General features: G+C 44.6%; 1 protein-coding gene across 1 annotated transcript in view; it reads right to left on the bottom strand.

Moving 5' to 3' along the window:
* Positions 1–20,930, bottom strand: part of PAPPA (pregnancy-associated plasma protein A, pappalysin 1) — a 179,508-nt gene that overhangs the window by 29,234 nt on the left and 129,344 nt on the right. Inside the window, exons 13-15 of the mRNA XM_009081311.1 lie at positions 18,620–18,833; positions 9,246–9,414; positions 2,539–2,722 (exon numbers count right to left, since the gene is read on the bottom strand). Of these exons, the coding sequence (XP_009079559.1) occupies positions 2,539–2,722; positions 9,246–9,414; positions 18,620–18,833 (567 nt within the window). The remainder of the gene's footprint in view (positions 1–2,538; positions 2,723–9,245; positions 9,415–18,619; positions 18,834–20,930) is intronic.

Raw genomic sequence — 20,930 nt, forward strand, 5'->3', positions numbered from 1 at the left:
CACCCATAATATATCAAAAGTCACCTCGGTCGGTTTGACAAATTCAACCGTGTATATCCTATGCGTTTTCTCTTTCTAGCTGATGGCATTCAATCATTAAGGACTCTGTTTTCAGATGACAGGCAGGCAGTGCTTATTTCAGGAAATGCTATAGCATAGGGGAAGCCACACGGGCTTTGTCATCTTTTGTATTTCTCTTCCTTATTTTGTTCCTGTCTGAAAGGAAGCTTGTTTCATACATCAACCCCCTCCTCTCCAAAGCCATGGCTTTAACAGAGGGTTTGGTGCCATCACATTCTTCATTCTGCTTCTGTGTTATATTTCTTCCATGAATCTGTCCCTTTTATTTCAATTTTGAGCCTTTTGGAGCAGCATCTGTTAGTATTAGAGTCACTACTCCAACACAATGAGGAGCCATTCTCAGCTGGGGACTCTCAATCCTTAGGGACCACTGTGATAAATACGATTCATAATACTCATTAGAGACTCATTTTACTCAGGAAGCTTTCTTGGCCAACACCTCAAAGGTAAAAGGTACAATAGATCTATTTGCCTCTGCTATGACCTACTTGACTTCAGAAGGTTAAGCTAAAAGTAGCCCAGTCTCAGTGTATTTTACATTCTTTGTTATTTTATACCATATGTTGAAAAGGAATAAGCTTTTTCCTAAGAAACAAAGCACAGCTATGAGCCACTAACCCTCCAAAAATCCCTAATACTCCATTGAAATCCCTGAGCATTGCTGCAGGAACTCTTCTCAACCCACAAGGCATATTTTCAACAGTGAGCCAACTTCGGACTTATCCGAAATAATACTGACAAACTGCTAACCCCAGAGCAATGCCATCTCTCTGCGAGGGAAGGAAGAGAGCAGGGGCATGAGGGTGGAATTCAAAGGAGAAGAAAACAAAAGGCTCTGGAGGGCTCAGGAAGGTATGTGGAGGAGCCCTCCTGCCTTGCCCACAAAGATAAGAGCAGCCGCATTAAACCAGCCCTGGCTTTCTCTCTCCCCTCCCCAACTGCAGATGATTGCAGAGGTATTTTGTGCAGAAGGGAGCTCTTTTCTGGAGCACCAGCATGTTCCTCTGCTCTGACTCATGCAGCAGCTCCCCAGACCAGCCGTGGTGATATCATACTTGCCACTGCAAAGCGATAAGCTGTGACATTACCAACAGTGGCTGTCATGACGTCAGTGATTGAATTAGGCATGAGTCATTCCAACACCATTCTCCAGAAGCTTAGTAGCAACATCTATTAGTCATCACTGATGGCTCTACACCAAATGGTGCCTTTACCTCACAGCATTTCTGGACAACAGTGAGGTGATGCTACACACCTGAGCTGCACCCCCTGACCTGGGGGGTTGGTTATCATCCCTCCATCTACCCCTCCCTGAATCATCAGTTCTTCTTGATCATGATCAGTATCATTACTTTCACTGCCTCTCAAAAAAATTGAAAGCATTTTAAATGAAAAAAACATCTCTTGCTGAAGATGACCCTCTGAGTATATGCACAGAAAAAGGGAATTCTTAGAAAAAAAATGTTCACGTTGAGTAGTCTTAACTTTCACTGCACATTGGCTGCTTGTGGCACTCAAAAAGAATCAAGTAATTTCATTACATATGAAGAAATCAACATATACTTTCACTTAAATGAAGAATATTTCCCCTGCCTTCCTTTCCTGGAGTTTGCAATGAATCTGAGAAGAAAAGGTGATGCCACAGGTACAAGAAAAAGTTTATACAGCATTTGCATCTGCATTGACAACAGCAGTTAAAATTACTCTGCTGTGAGATAACAAGTTAATTTGTCTCTCATCTTCTTTCAAATTAACAATGGTATCTTCTCTGGTTTCCTGAGGACCAGATCAAACAGGGTAATGTGCCAACGAGCAGAAGAGATGAAGGTGCTGAGAAGATGATGGGGATGTTAGCAGAAAAGCAGCAGGATAGCAGATGGAGGAGAAAAGGAGAGAAGGCAGTAGAATGTGTTATTTCTAGGAGGGAAAAAAAAATATAAGAAAAAAAGTAAAGAGTCCCAAACAAGAAGAGGAGAGAAAGGTCAGAGGTTGAGCAAGATGAGTGTGGAAAAGCAGAGAGGTGATGGTGGATTACAAAAAACAGTGTTGGGGATCTGTGCCACTGGGACATGAGGCTTTTCAGTCATCTCCTGCCTTTCCAAACACATAGAAGGAAGACAGACATTGGAAACAGAGAAGGAATGGGAAAGAAGATGAGAGAGCTCAATTTGATTTATCCCCATGACTTTTCCATGTTTTGGTTGTATGGAAGCAATATTCACTGTCATTACTGCCTGGCCAGCCACGATCAAGGAAAGGTCAAAGGAAGGTAATAGAGAGATGCAAAGGAACTTAACTTCTAATATAAATAAACCTTCCATAGAGTCTCATAATTCTTCATACTTAAAATATCATGAATAATTCTAAAACAACAGCAACAGTAACATATATTATTAGGAGCTGTCTGTGTTAGCTGTGCAGCTTTCCCCAGGTCACTGCACAGACACCCTCCAGTACCTTTCAGAAGAGCAGGAGGGCGGCAAGTAAAGGAGCATTTCTTGCCAAAGGTGGTCCCCTCACTGCAGTTGAAGGTGGCTGGGTAGACATGGTACTGGTCTGGGATACCACAGTCCACGGGCTCACAGGTCACCTGCTTGTTCCACTTCCCATCCATGCACGTCATGGTGACGCTGGACTCCATCTGGAAAAAGACACATGCCTACAGCAACCACAGCCAGCAAGGAAGAGATCAAAACCATTTCAAGCCAAATAACAGCCTACATTGTGGCTCACAATTAAGCAAAAACCTGATCCATACCATCATCCTTTGGACAGCAGCAATTAAACCCACCAATGTGCCACAAGAAACAGTGTCAGAGAATCAGGATGTATTGCTGTCACCTCTGGGGTGAGACATCACAGCACTTCTATAGAAAGGGTGGAGCACCACAAATATTTCAAACTCTTGTCTGCATGGCCTCCTGGGATGAGCACAGCACCTTCTGCTCTGCCCTGTGATCAGAAAGGAGTGGGCAAGCCTGAGCTGTTGGAAGTGACAGCTGTCTCCTACCCCTGTCACCTTTGTGGTGACTTAGCCACGCCACGGGGATACCCATGTGCTTCCAAGTAGTCAAACTCACTCTTGGATTTGAAGTAAAAGCCAGCCTGACATGAACCCCTTTGGGACTCCCATCAGAGGCTCTCCTGAGAGGTGTCAGTCACCCTTGGATGGGAGTGCCAGGGGAAGTGCCCTGGGCCACGTCAACGCTGTGTGCAGATACTGACAGTTGCTGTTATGGCTTCTCTGTCACAGTGCCCCAAGGCTCCACATGAAATCAGGGCCCTGATGCCCTGGCACCATGGACATGAATGCCTGAGAGACAGACCTTTTCCAGGAGGAGTTTTCCATGGACAGACCCAAGAGCATCCTGCCTATAACTGGCACCTGGCACTTGAGAGTTTGAACACAGTCGGTGCCTGTGCTCTGACTTGCCCGAAGTCACTCTACCATCACAGCTACACAGAAGCTACACTTCTGTGGATCTGAGGAATAATCCAAACAGCACAGCAGACTGAAATCCTGAAGTGCTAGGGGGAAAGAAGGAAAAGGAAAGGAGTCACCCATCCAAAGCTAAGATGAAGAATTTACTGGGTGACTGAAGGATAAACAGATGTTGGCAAAGAGAACTGAGTAAACAACATATCTACTTCCTAATTAATAATGGAAAAGTATTAAAAACTACGAGAGAAAAATCTAACTCTTCTCTCCATCCCAAAATAAAGAGAGGGACAGAAGAAATAGAAACGTGAGAAACCCAAACATGAGAAGGGGAAGATACTGGTGAGGAATCTGACCAAGCCATACAGCAGCACTCCTCTGCCTCCAGGGAATATTTTATTCAGGGCTGGTATGCTCACAGGAGATTTGCACCGCCGACCATTGATCTGGGTTTATAAAAGGAAGGGGAATTTTTCTAGCACACATCAAAGGGACCTGGATTCCCTTTTTTGCAAAAACACCCTAATGATTTCAACAGAAGTTCAGACCTGTCTCCCTTTGATATATGGTTGCATTCAGAATGGAAAAAGCAGTCCCAGAGCTGAGAAACTGGACACTTCTCAAGTGGGCACAAAACCCCTTTCCTAGACGGTGGAGTTTATTTAAACAGGGAGCACTGCTGATGGAAAAAGATGTCTTTTCTACAAATTTAGAGTAGCAATTCTGGGATAGTCAGAGTGATCAGGTGAAGTGATACTCTGCGTTCCCATTCCCCATCATTTCACTCCCCAGTGGGTGTTAATTCTGCCTTTGTTGCTTATCAGAATATTTGTACCACTAAAATGTACACATAAACTGCAGGCAGTTACTGCTTTGAAGATGCCTGTGCTTCCAGGAAGTTGCAGTAGGATTGCCACAGGAGAAGAGATGTTACACTGTATTTCCATATCTTCAAAACCATACAGACAGCAGCATCACCACCTTTGCACTCCAGGATGATCTGCTCCAGCATTCTGAAAAGCCTTCATTTCCCTTTAACAGTTGCTATCATCAAATAACACAGCAGCACCTTGGCTGCTGGAACTTAAAACATAAACCCAAGCTACTGATGTCAATAAACCCAAGCTAATGATGTCAGGGGCTATCTAAATGTTATGGAAAAGACATAGGTCTTGCATGGTATCTTGCTGGAGGCTAGATCCATGCTATACACAAGGAAGCTCTATCAGTGATAAGAGATTCAACTCCAGGAATGAAGTTATTAGTGTTGGTGTGGTCTAGTTTAAGAAGAAATGATTGTTTCAACTAGCTGGTCCTGGCTGCTAAGAGGCACTGTGGTTTGCAAGGGAGTTTCTCTAACAGTAGGGTTGCAGATCAGATGTACCTCTATAGAACACCAATAAACAGTGCAAACTCAGAAACCAGAACATGACACGAGAATTTAAACAGAAGCAATATCTGTGCATGACAGTAACACCTTACAGAAAAAGGGCAAGAATGTTTTGCCTGAGCTAACACTCAGGAGAGCATTTCAGTTGCAGCTGTGGCCTTTGTTAGCAGAAAGCTGCAGGACACTACAGCCCACTGGAAATGTGATGTGCCTGAGAAACCCTCTCCTTGGAAAGGATCCTTCACTGCAGCCATGCTCCCACTGCCCTTAGTTTATGCCCCTATTGATGGTGTTAAAAAAATAATAACTAGTGTCTCCACATTTTCATCTCTGGGTTTTTCCCTGTGGTACTTTCCCAACAAAAACATTAACCTAATCTGTAAGAGTCTTTCCAGACCCATATGGCTTTTCCTCTTCCTGGCACACTGGGAAGGCCATTCCCATGCAGAGAAGCTGTGCCCATGTGGGTAAGACCCTGGCTTCTCAGCTTTTTCCAGTAATTTGTTCCACACTTTGTAGGATAGAAGCTGAGGTTTTCAAGGTCAGACATAATAATGGCACATTTTAGAGCATGTCTATCATGTCATCACTTCAAGTAATAGGAGCACATGCAATTCTACAGCAGGACATGACAGAGAACATTCCCTGCAATGGAGACAAAGACTAGTGGCTGTGATTGAAAGCACAGAGGACAGAAATTTTTGCAGATGGCACCCACCAACTTGCAGCTTCTCCCACTTGCAGTGTTCCACCTGAAGGTGGGATCACTGCAGTGCCCAGGGGCAGGACCTCCTGCTGCTGAGCAGGAAACTGCTTCTCCCCAGCTCCTTGCCACACTTTGAGGGTATTTTGGACAGACTCAGCCTGAACAGTGACGTCTTTGGATCCAGTACTGGGTCTTAGTGGCAGCATCTGCATCTGCTTTGGAGAGATCCCCCACCCGGAGCTGAGCAGGCACGTGCCTGTTTCGCCTGTCTGATCTGACAAGGTCACCCAGCTCACAGCAGTCCATATGAAGCACTTGGCTTTCTCATCTGGTTTATTAGCTGTCACTTTGGGCACTTTGTGCTGCTTTGACTGGCATCACAGCAACCGCTTCCCTTCATGTCCTGCCTTCCAAAAGAGGCTTACGCAAGGAGGGAGGGTGGGCAAGGAGGAGAAAAGAGGGGAAATAAAAGGGCCTCCAAAGATACAGTGTGCAGTACAGTGAAGAGGATGCAAACTTAAACAAATCTGGTGCCAGAAAGATTTGTTTCTTGGGACTTACAACAGCCTGGGAGAATTCATGTCTCCTTCCTGCTGCCCAGGATCCCAGCCGGCTCCTTCTTCAAGCGATGCTTCACGTGTGAAGTTTCCTCTCCTTAAAAATGAACAGCTGTGCCCTCCCCTCTAAGTATTCTTCCACTTCTGCCCACTACTGTGCCTCTAATTGAACCCACATGAGCTGCGCTTTCTTTTCCTGGCATGATTGATGATGCCTTTGCACAACATTAGGGAGCTGCTGGGTTTTAAATAACACCTCTTGACCAGAGCAGCAGTGGTGGTAGCTTCAAGGAGAGATGACAACAAGCAACTGAATGAGCTGAGCTTTCAGTGAAGGACAAGGGGGAGGAAAGCAGTGAAAGACAAAGGGGGGAAAGGGGAAGAAGAGAAGAAAGAGCGATGGAGTTGTCAGGAGGGTGGGAAGAAATTGGGGAGGGGGAATGAAAACATCCCGAGATCTTCTTTGTGAGAAAGATACGTGAAGGATTTTGCTCCATCACTATGCAAACCCCTTTGTTGTTGTTGCTGAAGTCCCTAAATGAGGATGAGAGAGCCCAAGAGTCTGTAAACAGCTCAGCTTTCTATTTATTTGCGAACAGCAAAGAGTTTTCTGCTGCACAGAGCGCTGATTTGTTTCAGGGTTTGGTGATTTTATGGAATTTTAACTGAATTTGGGAATGGGAATGAATGTTTTGCCCCAAGACTGATTAAAATGGTGGCTTCAGAAGACACAGAGGCCAGAAAGTGCAGAAACTGGTAAGAAGATTTTCAAAGCCACCTTAGATGTAAAAGATTGATTTGAAATGTGACTTGTGCCCCTACATCTCTGAGATGCTTTTGAAAATTTTGCTTTTAATTCTCTGTTCAACCCTGTTTTTTTCTGTCTTTCCGTGAAATACGGAAGACAAACGTGGTTCAGATGCTAAACCAAAGTGTTTTTGCTGGTCTGTGAATCATCTTCATCAGCATGCAGTGGTCATGGGCCACTGATGTTCAGTCTGCTCTTTGAGATGTTGCACCTCACCTCAGCCTCCTTCCTATCCAAGAGTGTGAAATAAGTGTGTGAAGATACATTCCTTCCTCCTCTTCCTCCCCTGTCAGTTACATCAAGAAAAAAAAATACTTCTAGACCCTCAAATCAATTAAACTAGTGAAATACTCAACTAAATGATAACAGTCATCCAACAAACTTTGTGCAAGATTCCTCCATCATGGCAGAAAGTCCCTCTAGATAACAACCCACATGCCCCATCTCATCCCCAAATGCTTGTGACTGGAGAAGGAGCTGAAGCTGGGAAGAAATTGTGGAAGGAGCACCATGCAATTTGATGCAATACAATACAAGGAATCCAAACCCTGGATTCTGGACATCCTCATATAGTTAATTTTTTTGCCTACATGTTACACAAGTTCTGGGTTTGAAGCACCTGACACAAAGAAATAAACCAAGATGACAGTAAAAGAAACTTTCTGTTCTTTTCCAACAGATCTCTGAAGCACATGAATAAACTTTTCAAGCATGTGTTTAATGTGCTTAGCTGATCATGGGTATCTTTAAGATGCTCCACTCCTTCCTTAATTTGGACAGTGAATGCACAGCACTGAGCAAAACAAAGCCATTGGCCTCAGGGGGTTTTACTGGTGGAAAAAAAGACAACGAAGTGCAATAGCAGACCAGGGTGAGAGGAAGCATGTTGTAATAGGCAGTGAATCACGTTAGCTAGGGGTGCTAAAATCCTCCACTCCTCTCATATGAGTCTGATCAAGGCTCTGCAACCAAACTTCCCCAAGTAAAACCATACACAGCTGGCTGAGCCTCCCCAAAAGGTAATTTTTGCATTTAAGTAACACAGTGCTGGTGAAGCATGTTTTGGGCATTTCACTTGGTTTGGGATCCCTGCATGCTCCATGTACCTCATGTACAGATCTCTTCCAAGGATTTCCTGGTGCAGCCATTCAGGCTCGTTTGAGAACTTGTTTTCTGCTCTGTAAAAATGCTCAGCTGGAGCTAGGGTTCTGGTGCTGATGCCAATTAGGGTGGAAGAGGCCCAGCTCGCGGGGTCCTGTATTTGTTTTGTAATTGAGTTGAAAGGGCTGACTCATTCCCCTCCACTCTGTCTCCCCCCTCTGCGAGCTCATGAAGAACACAGTATTTCACAAATACAGACAGGCTGCTGAGTGTGGCTGCCCCAGCCCCAGATGTGTGTGCTGCCCCAGATGTGTTTGCTGCCCCAGAAGTGTGCACTGCCCCCACAACTTAGGAGAAGGTAACTATGAGGGAAACCACCCTCCACACTGTGCTCCCAGGATCTGGCAGCATTAGAGGTGAGAGTACAGACTGGGGTGTCTGCCCTGCACCAATGTATCCCGAGCACCCTGTTCCCAGTGACATGCCAAGGATGGACCATGATGCTGTGCACCTCATCCACCTTCCCCAGCACAAAGGACCTGCATTTTTTAATGTTGAAAGAAATTGATAATGTTCCTCATTGCCCTCCTCACTTCATGAAGACATGTTGCTTCTGTAGGACTGGATTATTATTGCATAGCCTAGAGAGGATGGGGAGCACTACCTGCCCCACTGGGGGAGGTTTTCAATGCTTTCTTTGGAAGCAAAAAGGTTTGGGTGCTTTTTCCATCCCCTTGATACATACATGTCAGGGTGTGGTTGGGAGTAGATGGACTGAAACACTGCAGAGGAGTTAAGACATTGTTAGCCTCAATCTGAGGACTACAAATGAGGTATTTTGCCCAGAAATTGGTTGTGCAAAAACACAACCACCCCACTCCCAAAACACCAACCCAAGAAACACTGCCTAGCTGAGTAGAGCCAGCCAGATCAAAGAAGGACTAAGCACATATTTAAACATTTTGGGTTGAAAATTTCTAAATTTGGGGAACATCTGAGCTTAGCTCCCTCCTCCCTACAGAGTCAGGGGGCTCCTATTCTGGTGAGAAGTATTTGGATAAGGCCTGAGATTTTGAGGTTTAGGCTGGGTTATTTCCCAATTTCTCCACATCTGTTTGCTCATCCCTGTCTTGTGGATCATAAACAAACCCAGCAGAACAAACCTGGCTTTTGACAAGGTCATCATCTCGGTGGATTTGCAAGATGTAGCCAGTCCTGCAGCTCACGTTGCACTGGGCACCGTTGTACCACCCACCACTGGTGCAGTTCAGCACTGCATTCTCAATCTCCAGCTTCTGGCAGTCAGTGGCTTCACAGGAGTAGTGGACACAGCTAGGAGGGAGACAAGAAGTGGTATTTTTATTTAATTCAGTCAATCCATTCCACAAGAGCAAGTGTGTTTGACTGACAGACTCCTCTCCAAGGAGCACACCCTCTTGTTATGCCTTCTGAAGGACAGGGGCAGTGGCAATGGTGATGATAATGAAAGCAAATTACAGGTCTTGTGGCAGAAGGGAAGAGCCTGCCAATTCTGCAGAATTACTTTCTGTTCTGTAATATACAACTACGCTCTGACCTTCCTACTCCTGTATCAACGTCCGTCCATCCATCCATCCATCCATGCATCCTGTGAAAGCACTCTCCTTCCAAGAACAGCCCTTATGCCCCATCCAGTTTTAAATCTGCTGAATTCAGGAGTGCCTGATAATGCTGGAGATAAGTGCATGTGTGTACGTGTGAGGAGGGGTTTCTGCAACAGACACTCTTATCTTGGAGAAACTCGATTGAAATCAACACGTTCATTTTATCCCACTTCATGAGGAACACCAAACATCAGCTGTGGAGCTGTGTTGATAAGCTCTTATCAAGCTCAGCAGCATGCTGTCATTTCAGATCTCTCCAGCTGCTGTCCTGCCATCCATAAAATGTTTCCCTGGATGGAAACTGTCTGCTCTCCCTCCAGAAAATTATTGTAACATTTAACACAACTTGTAAAAAGAGGGTTTTGGTTTATTTTTATAAACGCAGAGAGATGTCTGCTTGACACAAAATCTTTCACCATCTCTGATGACCTGAGTCAAACACTATAGCACATGTTCTAGTGTGAGTATGGGGCAGTTCCTCAACTAAATGACAGTGAAAATGCTCAGAGACTTCAAGCATGAGGGAGATTTACACTACATAGAAGGAAGAAATCTTTTTACAATGAGGCTGGTAAAACACTGGCACAGGTTGCCCTGAGAAGCAGTGGATGCCCCATCCCTAGACACATTTAAGGCCAGTCTGGATGAGACTCTGAGCAACCTGGTCTAGTGCAAGATGCCCCTGCTCACTGCATTGGAGTTTGACTAGATGATTTTTATCCCTTCCAACCCAAATCATTCCAAGATTTTATGTGCAAAGATGTTTTTCTAGATTAGAGACAAAATTTCTGGGATTAGGGGTTCCTACAAGGTGATATGGCTCTGCCAAAAATTAAAACAAATTTAATTTAAATACAGTTAAATTAGTTGAGGAGGGAAAATATTGGCTTGTTTCTCCATCTACGTGGGTAGGGAAGAACCTGAATCACAGAAAGTTAGAGAAAGAAGGGAAAGCAATACGTCAATGTACATATTTTGAAATGGATTACAAGCAAGCTATTCCTGTCTCCTGCAAAAAGGGTTAACAGTCACCAAAACCCTGTCCAGCTAAGTAAGACCAGGACTTAACATGTAGGTGGTGTTTTGCTGTGTTCAAAGCACTGTGCAGACATTATCTAATTAATTTTCACGACACCCCTGCGAGACACCTGGGCTGGTATTGTTATCCCCATGTTACTGAGAGAGAAGCACATCTGCACATGTCTCTACTGAGCTCTAGATCAGATTAAATGACAGTATTATGTACCTCCACAACTCATTTCTCTGTCCCAGACTAGTGCTGTATGGGAAGTGCCCTCTGCTTGTAATTTAAGGTTGCTTGTTCAGTGTCAGCCCTTCCCTGGTGTGTGATGAGCCATAAACAACTTCTACATTCAGAAAGATCTGATTTCCTCATTGTGTACAAAGTATTGCTGCTGACAGGACCGAGGAAGGAGAATTCCATCTCTGTGTTGGCCAACTCAATACCCTTGTATGCAACAAACAGCTCCCTATCTATCAGCACCACAACTGTGATGTTCATCACTTCAGCAGAACAGATGATCCTCTGCCAGAGCTGACCTACCCAGAGTGATCCTGCCATCAGGAGGATCCCCACCCACCATACCAAGGGTTTCACATGTTATTTTCAGTCACTACAACTCACGGCCTGCCCTACAGATTTAAACTGTCATTGATTTCACTTCATACCAATCGATAAGACTGTGGTTGAAACGACATAAAAACAAGTGAGCAGTATATCCCAGTGCCCAGGTGGTCACCATTGAAGAGAAATGAGATGAGAACAGCCACATGCAATTGCCTTGCAAATGCCCATGATGGATCACCCAGGAGTGCGAACCACAGACTTTACTCTGTTCTGGCAGCAGCTCCCCAGCAGCTTCACACCCTGTGGCTCTCTGAGCAGAGCAGAACCTTCCTAACCTGAGTTACTAACCTGAGTTACTAACCTCACTAACCTCACAGCACTGCTAGTTAAGTCCTCAATTGACATCAACAAGAATATCTGCAGATGGATGTTGAGTGAGAGTGTAAACCATGAAGGATGTCTTGTTGAACCCTCCCTACATGTCCCAGATACACCAACCCCTGAAGCTAACTCCCACTTTGCTCCCTCCATTTTTCAGAGGGTGAGGCTGCAACATGAGTTCCTCCTGTGCCAGAGCTCCAGTGATGAGGAAGTTGACTCACTGAGGAAAAAAGTGAGCACTAATGCCAAGCCACTCTCCGAAGTACGTATTGCAAACCTTGACTGCCCATTGCAAAACTCCTGCACAATCTGAAAACTTTCTTGCACTGGAGTTGGAAAAATAAAATAATAGCAGACTTATTTAATCTAATACTTATGTGAATTAATGTAGCCCTGAATTTGGCCTTGAATGGCTTCAGAGGGAGGGATGAGCCTAAGAAAATCTTTGCAATTTGCACAAGGGGAAATCTGAAGCAACGTCACCACAGTTAGTGGCATCACTTTTCATTTCCATCAATGTAAAGGAGGAAAAGAATCTGGTTTCTTGAGTTCAGATCAGGACACCAGATGAGCAAGCCTGGGCTTAAAAGTTCTACAGAACTGAAACACCACAGACAAAGGCATTAAGAAACACTTATTGTGATGTTCTTCTTTCTGTTTACAAGTCCCCTTGTGGTCTTCTGAAATGGCCAGGGAACATTTTTAGCCACCCCCTCCAGGCTCCAGATTATGCCTCGGTTAGCAGATCATCTGGGCAGCTCTCTCTGTCTGTAACTCTATATGAATGACTTCAGTGACAAACAATACAACCATTCACTTTTTGTAAAAAAACAACCACTGCCACCAAATGTTTCCAATTTAAATATTTCTGGTTCTCTAGCTACTGGTTCCAATTTGGTATCAGCTACTGTCAGCCATAAATCCCAATGAATTTTGAAGTCACGATCTTGAATTGAGTTCTACAAATGCAGAATTAAGGAGAAATGAATATCTCCAAGTAGGAAGTTTAGACAAAGAACCCATCACATCCATTTGTGGATTACAGAAGCTCTTGCATGGATAGTGCCATTTAACAGTGGTTAATCATCACATGGTCCAGAAACTATGTATTCCACAGGAAAGAAACAATATAGAGTATCTAAGAATGAAATCGCTTCAGCTCTAACTCATGTTGACTCCTGGCATAAGAGAGTTTATCCCATTTTCTTCCAATCAAAATTGGGTGACTTCATCAAAACTGCCTATTTCAAATCATCTCTGGTCTATCCTAACTCCACAAATTCCTTAACAGAGTATGAGCTGTTCTGGATGAACGTTCCACAATGGACCCAAGGACCACTCTAGTGATTTACTTGTTCAGCTGTTGTTACCTGGGATATTCCCTGACAAGTGTTTATTTTGCTAGGTCCACTTCAGGATTCACTCATTCCTTTTCTTGCCCTGAGAGTGTATGATTTCCTAAAACAACATCTTTACACCAAGGTGAGTGCAAGGAGCAGTGGATTTCTTGCACACATTCCATTGCATGTGAAAAACAGTTCAAGGCAGACTGTTTCAATGATGTAAAAAGCCCTGAACTAAGTTAGCTTCATATGTAGGCTGAGGTCCTGAGCCAGTTCTTACTTTATTCAAATCCATTCTGCCCACCCCTAATCTAAATGAGCTCAGTTATTAGCCTCTAAATCTGTATTTCTCTGTGCCAATATTGGCCCCAATTCAGCAAGGCACTTAAATATGTGCTTAACTTCAAAAGCACAGTTAAGTCCCACTGATAGATTTGACTACAGGGGGATGTAAGCAAATAGCTAAGGGCTTTGCTAAATTGGGGTCTTAGTGACACAATCCTAGAAACATTTGTATTTTAGCATGTTTATAGAAAATTCTAACAATTAAGTGGAGCTCTTCCTTCCTCACACAAAAACAATCCAGGACTTCCTCTTTCAAAAAGCTTATAGCAGCCAAACTTTCTTTTCCTAACCCTGGGGTCAAGCACTTTTCCAAGAACTCATCTTAACATGCTGCCCTAATTCTTTGTTTCCTTTGTGATAGCTCTGGCACATAGATATGCACAGGTGAGCGTAAAAGCTCATGGTGAGAAGAGCCACACCATTATCTCTCACACATAGGAAAAAATTCCTTTTCCACTGTAGGACAGACTGGGCTGCAGATCTGAAGTGCAATTTGGGTTTGTTCTATGCCACCATACATAAAATTCAGGTGTAGCCTTCTGAGGGGTTTTCCAATGGATTTATCCTCACAATGGGTTTGTATTCTCCTCTCTACAGGTTCCTCTAAAGGCAAGAGCAGGTTCTCTCTCTTTAATCCAAACATATATGCATCATTTTGAAAAGGAGAGGCTGCTAGCCACATACCTTGCTGTAGAAATTAAAAAAGTATGAACTGCAAAGGTGGCAATGATTTTGTCTTCTTTAGCCTTCAGCTAAAACACATCAGTCTCCTTGTACTGACACAAAATCTCAAAGAACATCTACCCAAGTCCTTGGGACTGGATGGGGACTGGTGAACCTATGCTGCCTGTGCAACAGGAAGAAGGATCAATCCCTTTCCTAAAAAAATGTTTACCTTCAAAATCTCATCCAGGAGAGTAGCCAAAAGAGCAGCATCACCTATGGTCCCTTCAGCAATGTCACCACAGTACCACTGGGACTGACCCTGACAGCGATCACAGCAAACCCCACTTCAAAGCAAAAGGGTCAGAATGCAGCTAAACCCAGAGATTCACAGAAAACACTTGATCCAACCCCAGGTAAGCTGTGGGGGAAGGAGAGGCATGAGCCAGCACGTCCCCATCATTGGCAGGGCAAATTCACCCCGGGGAGCAGCTCTGCCTTCAGCCTGCCTGCGCCCCGTTGTGTGAGCTCTTGCTGCCCAGGGGGTCCATATTGAACTGATAAAGCTCTCAAAGCCCCATCACTCTGCCAGCTTGGAAGTGGGACCATGTCCCTGGGCGTTAGCAGCCTCACAGGTCTCCCTGCCAGAGTCTGTCCAGGCAAACAAAGAAAACGCATCGCCTTCCAGTTTAATAAAAGCCAAATGATGCCGTTTGCCAATTACCAAAATGGGGCGAAGGTTAAAAACCCATTGAGTTATAACACATGTCACGGACCAAAGCTTCTATGATTAACAGTTCTGTGAGAAATTCATTAATTTCACCCGAAGCAAGCTGACAGAGATTGTGCTTAATGACAGAACGCAGGGCAGGGGAAAGGCGGCTGAACGGGGAAAGAGAAAGCTGCATTAATTCACAACAAAAAAGAGATGAGGAAACCCTTTTTTTTTTTCCCCTTATAAGAAGGAATAAAATAAATGCAGTTACAAAGAGCAGTTGCATTTGCTCTGCTGCTGAAGATTTATCTTCATCATTTCTTGTTGGGGAAGCTGACAGCAGGAGAGAACAAGACAAAGAGAAGAGCTGGAGTGGGTTACGTCTCCCTGGTGCTTCTTTGGGGCAGCAAAGGGTGAAGTTTGGAGGACATGTCTCCACAGAGGGCAGGGGAGGTGATGGTGTGCTAGCCCAGGGTGGGTCTTGGTGCACAGTGCTGGTCTCAAACCCCCAGATGTGCACACTTGTGGAGGGAGGTAAACCCAAAATCTCCTCTGCACAAGCAATTTTGAAGCCGTAAGAGTGAGGCTGTGCCAAGATTTAACCAAACAAAGGAGAGGAAAATCTTTTTGCTACACTAGCTAGAAAGCACAAGGTGCTGCATGATGTGGGACATGAAGACTGGAGAGTTTTGGGCAGCCAGGGATGAGAGGGATTGTCTTCAGTGTGAACTTGGAGATGATGGAGGATTAGAAAGCTGGAAACTCCTTCAATCCACAACTCCAACAGCTGTGTTGGTGTGCCTACCTGGGCTTTCCTGCCTCCTGCCTGAAGTTTCCAGGAGAGGAGCAATGGCACCAGGAGGGATGGAGGAGGGGACTGGTGACCACAGCAGAGAAATGCCACCAAGGGAAAGCCATGCTTCACAAGAACTGCCTTGCCAAAGGGATGGGAAACCTCCAGCTGATGTTTCCTACCCAGTGAAAAGGACAAAAACCTGATTTTTGAGGAACCACTGCCAAAGTCAGCTTCAATGCAGCAGGAGTGGGAAATTACACCCCTGCTTCTGCACATCCAATCTCACCACCTACTCCACAAGCCTAGATAGGAAATAATAAAAGTATGATCATTTGAGCTATAAAGCACAAGAGAAGAACTAACTGAGCTGTTGTATCTGGTCTGAGGACACAATGTGAGAATAAAGTGTGTCGTTTCACAGCACATCTCCAGCAGTGAGGAACACTTCTGCTGAAAACAAGAGAAAAGAGCCTGTGGTCAGTGGCAGCATTAAAACCAACAACTGGAAAAATACAACTGGAAAGTTCAGAGTAGTTTCAAACTCTCTATAAATGTCTTCAGGAGGGTGGAATGGATTTTCAAAACAACTAATAATGACTGAGGACAACTATCTATAAAGGTCAATGGGACTTTTACATTTAAGCTCCATTTTTTTCTCTCAGAAATTCACTGTAATACATATTTTAAGAAAGAAGAGTGAGTGCATGTTTTATTTTCAGTTATTAAGTTGTCACTAGCCCATGGGAGGGATCAATTCACCCTCAAAATAAAAGCTGTGTTAACTTTTAAGGGCCAATATATTTCTTTTCCCTCTCAATTTTAAAATCTGCACCCTTGCCTAGAAGTGTCTGTATCTGGCTATAAATCCTCTCCAAGCAAAATAATTCTCCTCGAAGAGAAAGAAATAATATCTCTTGTAGAAAGAAGCCAAAAAGCAGGCAAAAATATCCATGTCAACCTAAGGAAAATGAAAGCGGTAAAACTGATGCTTACACATAGGAAGGAAAGATCCTTTAAAAATGAAATAAAAACTTTAAAAATCATATTAGGCAAATGCAACCAGCGAGGAAAGGGGAGAAGGGAAGGATGGGCAGTGTGAGACTCCAAAGGAGTCTGATGAGGAGACTGTGAGCTTGGGAGGTAGAAAACCCACTGACAGCTCCTGAGCTTGTTAGGAATAAATATCAAAAATCTCTCTAAGTTCCTCATGAATTGGGTAAAATAACTGAGGAAAAGGACAGCAGGTGACAGCAAGGTGTCACCTATTTCCTGGCTGCACAACTTTCTCTGCATCTTGTAATCCTGAAGTGCTTGGAGTTTTCTTTGTACAGAAGAAAGCAGATATGACCATCCCAAACCATCCCATCGCAAGGCAAATTGGAGATCCTTCACTATAGCACTGTCATCACTGGAAAAATCCTGCTGATTTGAATTGCCTTTGGATCAGGGCTTTACTTCAGAGGGCTTCTAGTTTCCTGACAGACATGGAAGACTTTGTTATCAATCCAAGTGTTGGAACCTGCAAGACCTAAAATGTTACACTGAAGGAGTGAGGCTCGGATGGAAGTTTTTGAGAGCAAGGGGATGAAAGGGTTCAATGCACCCTGAAAACAAAATGATGCCAAAAAAATCAAGACTAAGAGGCAAAAGATGGGTGATTCTTCCTCAAGAGATTCCTGAAGGTTGGTTTGCTGGGCTGCAAAGGCTCACTGAAGCTTTGCCTAAGGGGAATGCATTTTTTGTTAAGGAAATAACTTTCTAAACACAGAGAACTTCTAATTCCATACGTGAACAAATGGTTCAAATCCTACTGAGAACTTGAGAGGAAGGAGGAATGTGGTCCTGAGTCTCAGCTCTCTTGAGCTCCCTGTTGCTTCTCACCATCTCCTTCCACTGGGTCTTTCTTGCTCTTTTTCTGTCCTGCTCCTGTACTGGGATTTGGCCAAACTTCCACAACCAGACTTCTCATCTGAAACTTGATCCTGCTGTCTTTGGGCCTCTGAATTTATACAACCTATTGCACAGAATGATCAGACGCCTTGAATCTAGGTCAGAACACACTGACTGGATTGATTTAGCTATAGATATACTCCTTTTTTTAAAAAATTTTATTTTCCCTTCCCTCTCCCCCTTCTCACCCTCCTGCCTTTCCTGGAATAAAAGCAAGTCCTAAAAACAAGCCAGAACATTATCAAAACCCCTGACAGCTTGCTTAGGAGGCTGAGCAGAGGTTTGCTGGGATATGCAACTTGTTTTACTATTGCTGCTGCGATGGTATGACGACTGCTCACAACTTTGAATTCACAAAGGACCAAAAAAAAAATTTATTCTTTCAGGGGTTTTGCTAAATTCTCTCCTCTTCTTTTCACTGCCTCGCTGAAAGGATCCATGAAGCTGCCGCACCAGAGGCCATGAAAGGTCACAATCTCTGTGGGATGCTGTAAAGCAGAGACTGAGAGGGGTTGGTGGTGATCTATTGATGTGTCTGTAATAACAACAAGAATAAAACGGTAGCCATAAACCTTTCATCCTGGGGGGTCCCACAGAGCTTTTCAGAACGTGGGTCGGATCCAGAGAGGTGCTGAGGGCCTTTACCCAGCCATCAAAGCTGCACAGGATGGCCAAGCAGCCACTGCAGAGGGATGAGCACCTGGCAGGATCTGTCCCTGTTGGGGCACAAGCATCACTTTGTCTCCGCGCGATCGTTTCCGTGGGAGGTCCCTGTGGCACTTTAGCAGCACAAAGAGGTTTAGATTGAAGCAATGTGTGAGCGACGAAAACGAGGCTGGACTAGGGAATGTATGGAGAGTTAACTGGCCCCAATTCCGAGCTTGGGATAAAGGAGGGAGGAGAAAGAAAGAGGAAATAATTCACTAACAGTATCCCATGAGGGTTAAATGTCCCATCCATCCTGATCAATGAGAACACTGCTGGTTTTTTACCAGAGACACAAAAGGGTCAGCAGGGTTCAGCTGCTGTGCCCCTCCTGCCTCCTCCTCACCCCTGGTGCCGCGCGGGGGGCGGTGGGTGGCGAGGCAGAAGGAAGCAAGCTGACAGGCTCACCTCTGCTCTGCTGGGCTGTAGGTCTGTCCTCGCTGGCAGCTGCTGATGGTGATGGGGTCGAAGTTGTGGAAGGAACGCAGGGCCACCCCGGAGATGGCCACAAACTGGGAGCTGAAGCTAATGAGGACAGCCTGGGTGTGATAAAAAGGGTGACTGAGGTCATGGATGACGGGGATAATCAGGGGATTGTTCCTGCAGCTCAGGACGTGGACACCTGCCAGAGGAGAGACAAGATCAGAGGAAGGGTCAGACTTAACACAATTGCTTCCCGAAGCCGTGGGCACTTCAGAGGCATTTCACCCATTGGAATGGCCCTATAGAGCTGAAAAGTTATGGTAAGCTGCCTGGAGGGGCTTCCCAAATCGCTCTGGAGAGCTTAGCAGAGAAGTATATCCCTCCAGACAGCTGAAGAAAGGCTGCCATTCTCTCCACAAGCACGGCAGGCTCTCAGGGCTGTTTCTTTAGACCACAGCTACGTTTCTATTGTGCTCCGTTAAATCAGGAGCAACCATCACGGAGGAAGAGAAGTTGCACTATTGTAAAACTGGTCTGAGAGGACAGTTGGAGCCTTTATATGGTGCATCAAACGGTGCCGGCAGGCTGGGTGGCTTTGTGCACCGGGGGCAGCTCACCAGTGGCTTGTTTGGAGCTGTGCATGTCATTAGCATTGAGTGTAAGACTTTTTTTTGCATGAGCTCTACACTAAATGGACCCAGTTTTGATGGTTTTCAGTCTTAGGGTATCTTGCTCTTTGCTAAAAAAAAGGCAAAGACTGTCCTGGAGGGAGAAATGATGAACTCACTGAGGGTTTTACAGGTAACGTCACTTGAGAAGAAAAGAATTGTGTCTTGGGAAAATAAAAGCATCTCAATGTTGAGGTGCACAGAAACACTAGAGAGGTGACAAGGAGATTATTTAACCCCTTTTCTCCAGCAGAGAAGGCACTCAGTGACAGCTGAGAAGAAATTCCCACCTTCAGGTAGAGGCAACCTGAATTCAAATGGGCCAAATGCATCTCTGGGGTAATGCAGAGGACAGACAGCTGTTGGCAGGCCTCAAAATTCATTAATTTGCTGCCTGCAAAGCCCTTCCTCCCCAGCTCCGTGGCACCACTCCGAGGATCAGCTTGGCTCCAGATCCATTCCCTTCACTGGAGCTCCCTCAGCCATGGCTTTGGCCCAGGCCCTTTGGCTACCTTGAAACACTTACAAATTTGAAAAATCAAATAAATTCTATTTGCATGTTTAACTGGCTCAGGGATTTCTGTTATTCTTCTTCTTGTTCTTTTTTTTTTTTCCCAGTTTGGATTTCTTGACTCGAAAGGGAAGGACTACAAAAGTTTTCATTTTTCTCCTTAGGAAGTGATTTCCTGTGAATTAAGACAGACTTCTGACCGTGCTCTTTAAACATCTATCTCCCACCCTCTACTTAGAAAAATCTTCCTGTAATAAAAAAAAAAAAAAAGTGAAATAAAAAAGCAAACCTCTTTTTGTTTTGGTCTTCAGCTGACCCTGAAATAACCTCCCTGTCTACTTGCCTCCCACAGGCCTTTTGATATCAGCTCCTTGTGGAACGGTGCACGTTTCTCACTTACAAACAGGTGCAGTTAATACTCAAAATCCTGGGTTCCCAAATTCCTTGGAAGTTTTTGCCTTCTCTGATGGAAAGCCAAGAAAGATCTTATGGTATGAGGCTGTTTATTCACTTCCATTTCATTCCTTGCACTCAGGTGGTGTCCACAGCAAAACAGACCCTAAAAGATGTGCTGTATTTCCTGGTGCTTCCTAACCCTGAGCAGGTAAATGGGGGTTGAACAGGTCAGGGTCATTTAACTTACCTGCCTTCAGCAGCAAAACCCACCCAAGATACAAGTGTCCATGTAAGGGAGTCAGAGCTGTCTCATGATCACCTGTTTCTGTAGCTATTCAGTGCTCAGCAGCAGAACCCCAGTGTCTACAATGGCTCTGAACTAACAGCATCTCAACCTCTCCATCTCCTATTGAAACCCAGAAGCAGCTTCACATTATTTTCTGCGAGTCCACATGACAAAAACTCGCTGTGATCAAGGTGGGAATCTGCACGTCTGGATAGACAGCATTTTCCTCATGGGAATATCTTTAGCACACGGAGGACTGATTCAGATTTAAATTATTGCTGCTTCATTTTAGTTTGCCACTAACTTCTACTTAAGGCTGATTGTGTCTGCAGTCAATCCTGTACCCACTGCATGACACCACTGGCATCTCAGCTTGCCATGGTGATAATTCAAACACATCAAATACAGTACCCAGGAAAAGGACTTGGTGCCACA

The sequence above is a fragment of the Acanthisitta chloris genome, unplaced genomic scaffold (genome assembly GCF_000695815.1).
Source record: "Acanthisitta chloris isolate BGI_N310 unplaced genomic scaffold, ASM69581v1 scaffold22138, whole genome shotgun sequence".
In the NCBI taxonomy this organism is placed as follows: domain Eukaryota; kingdom Metazoa; phylum Chordata; class Aves; order Passeriformes; family Acanthisittidae; genus Acanthisitta; species Acanthisitta chloris.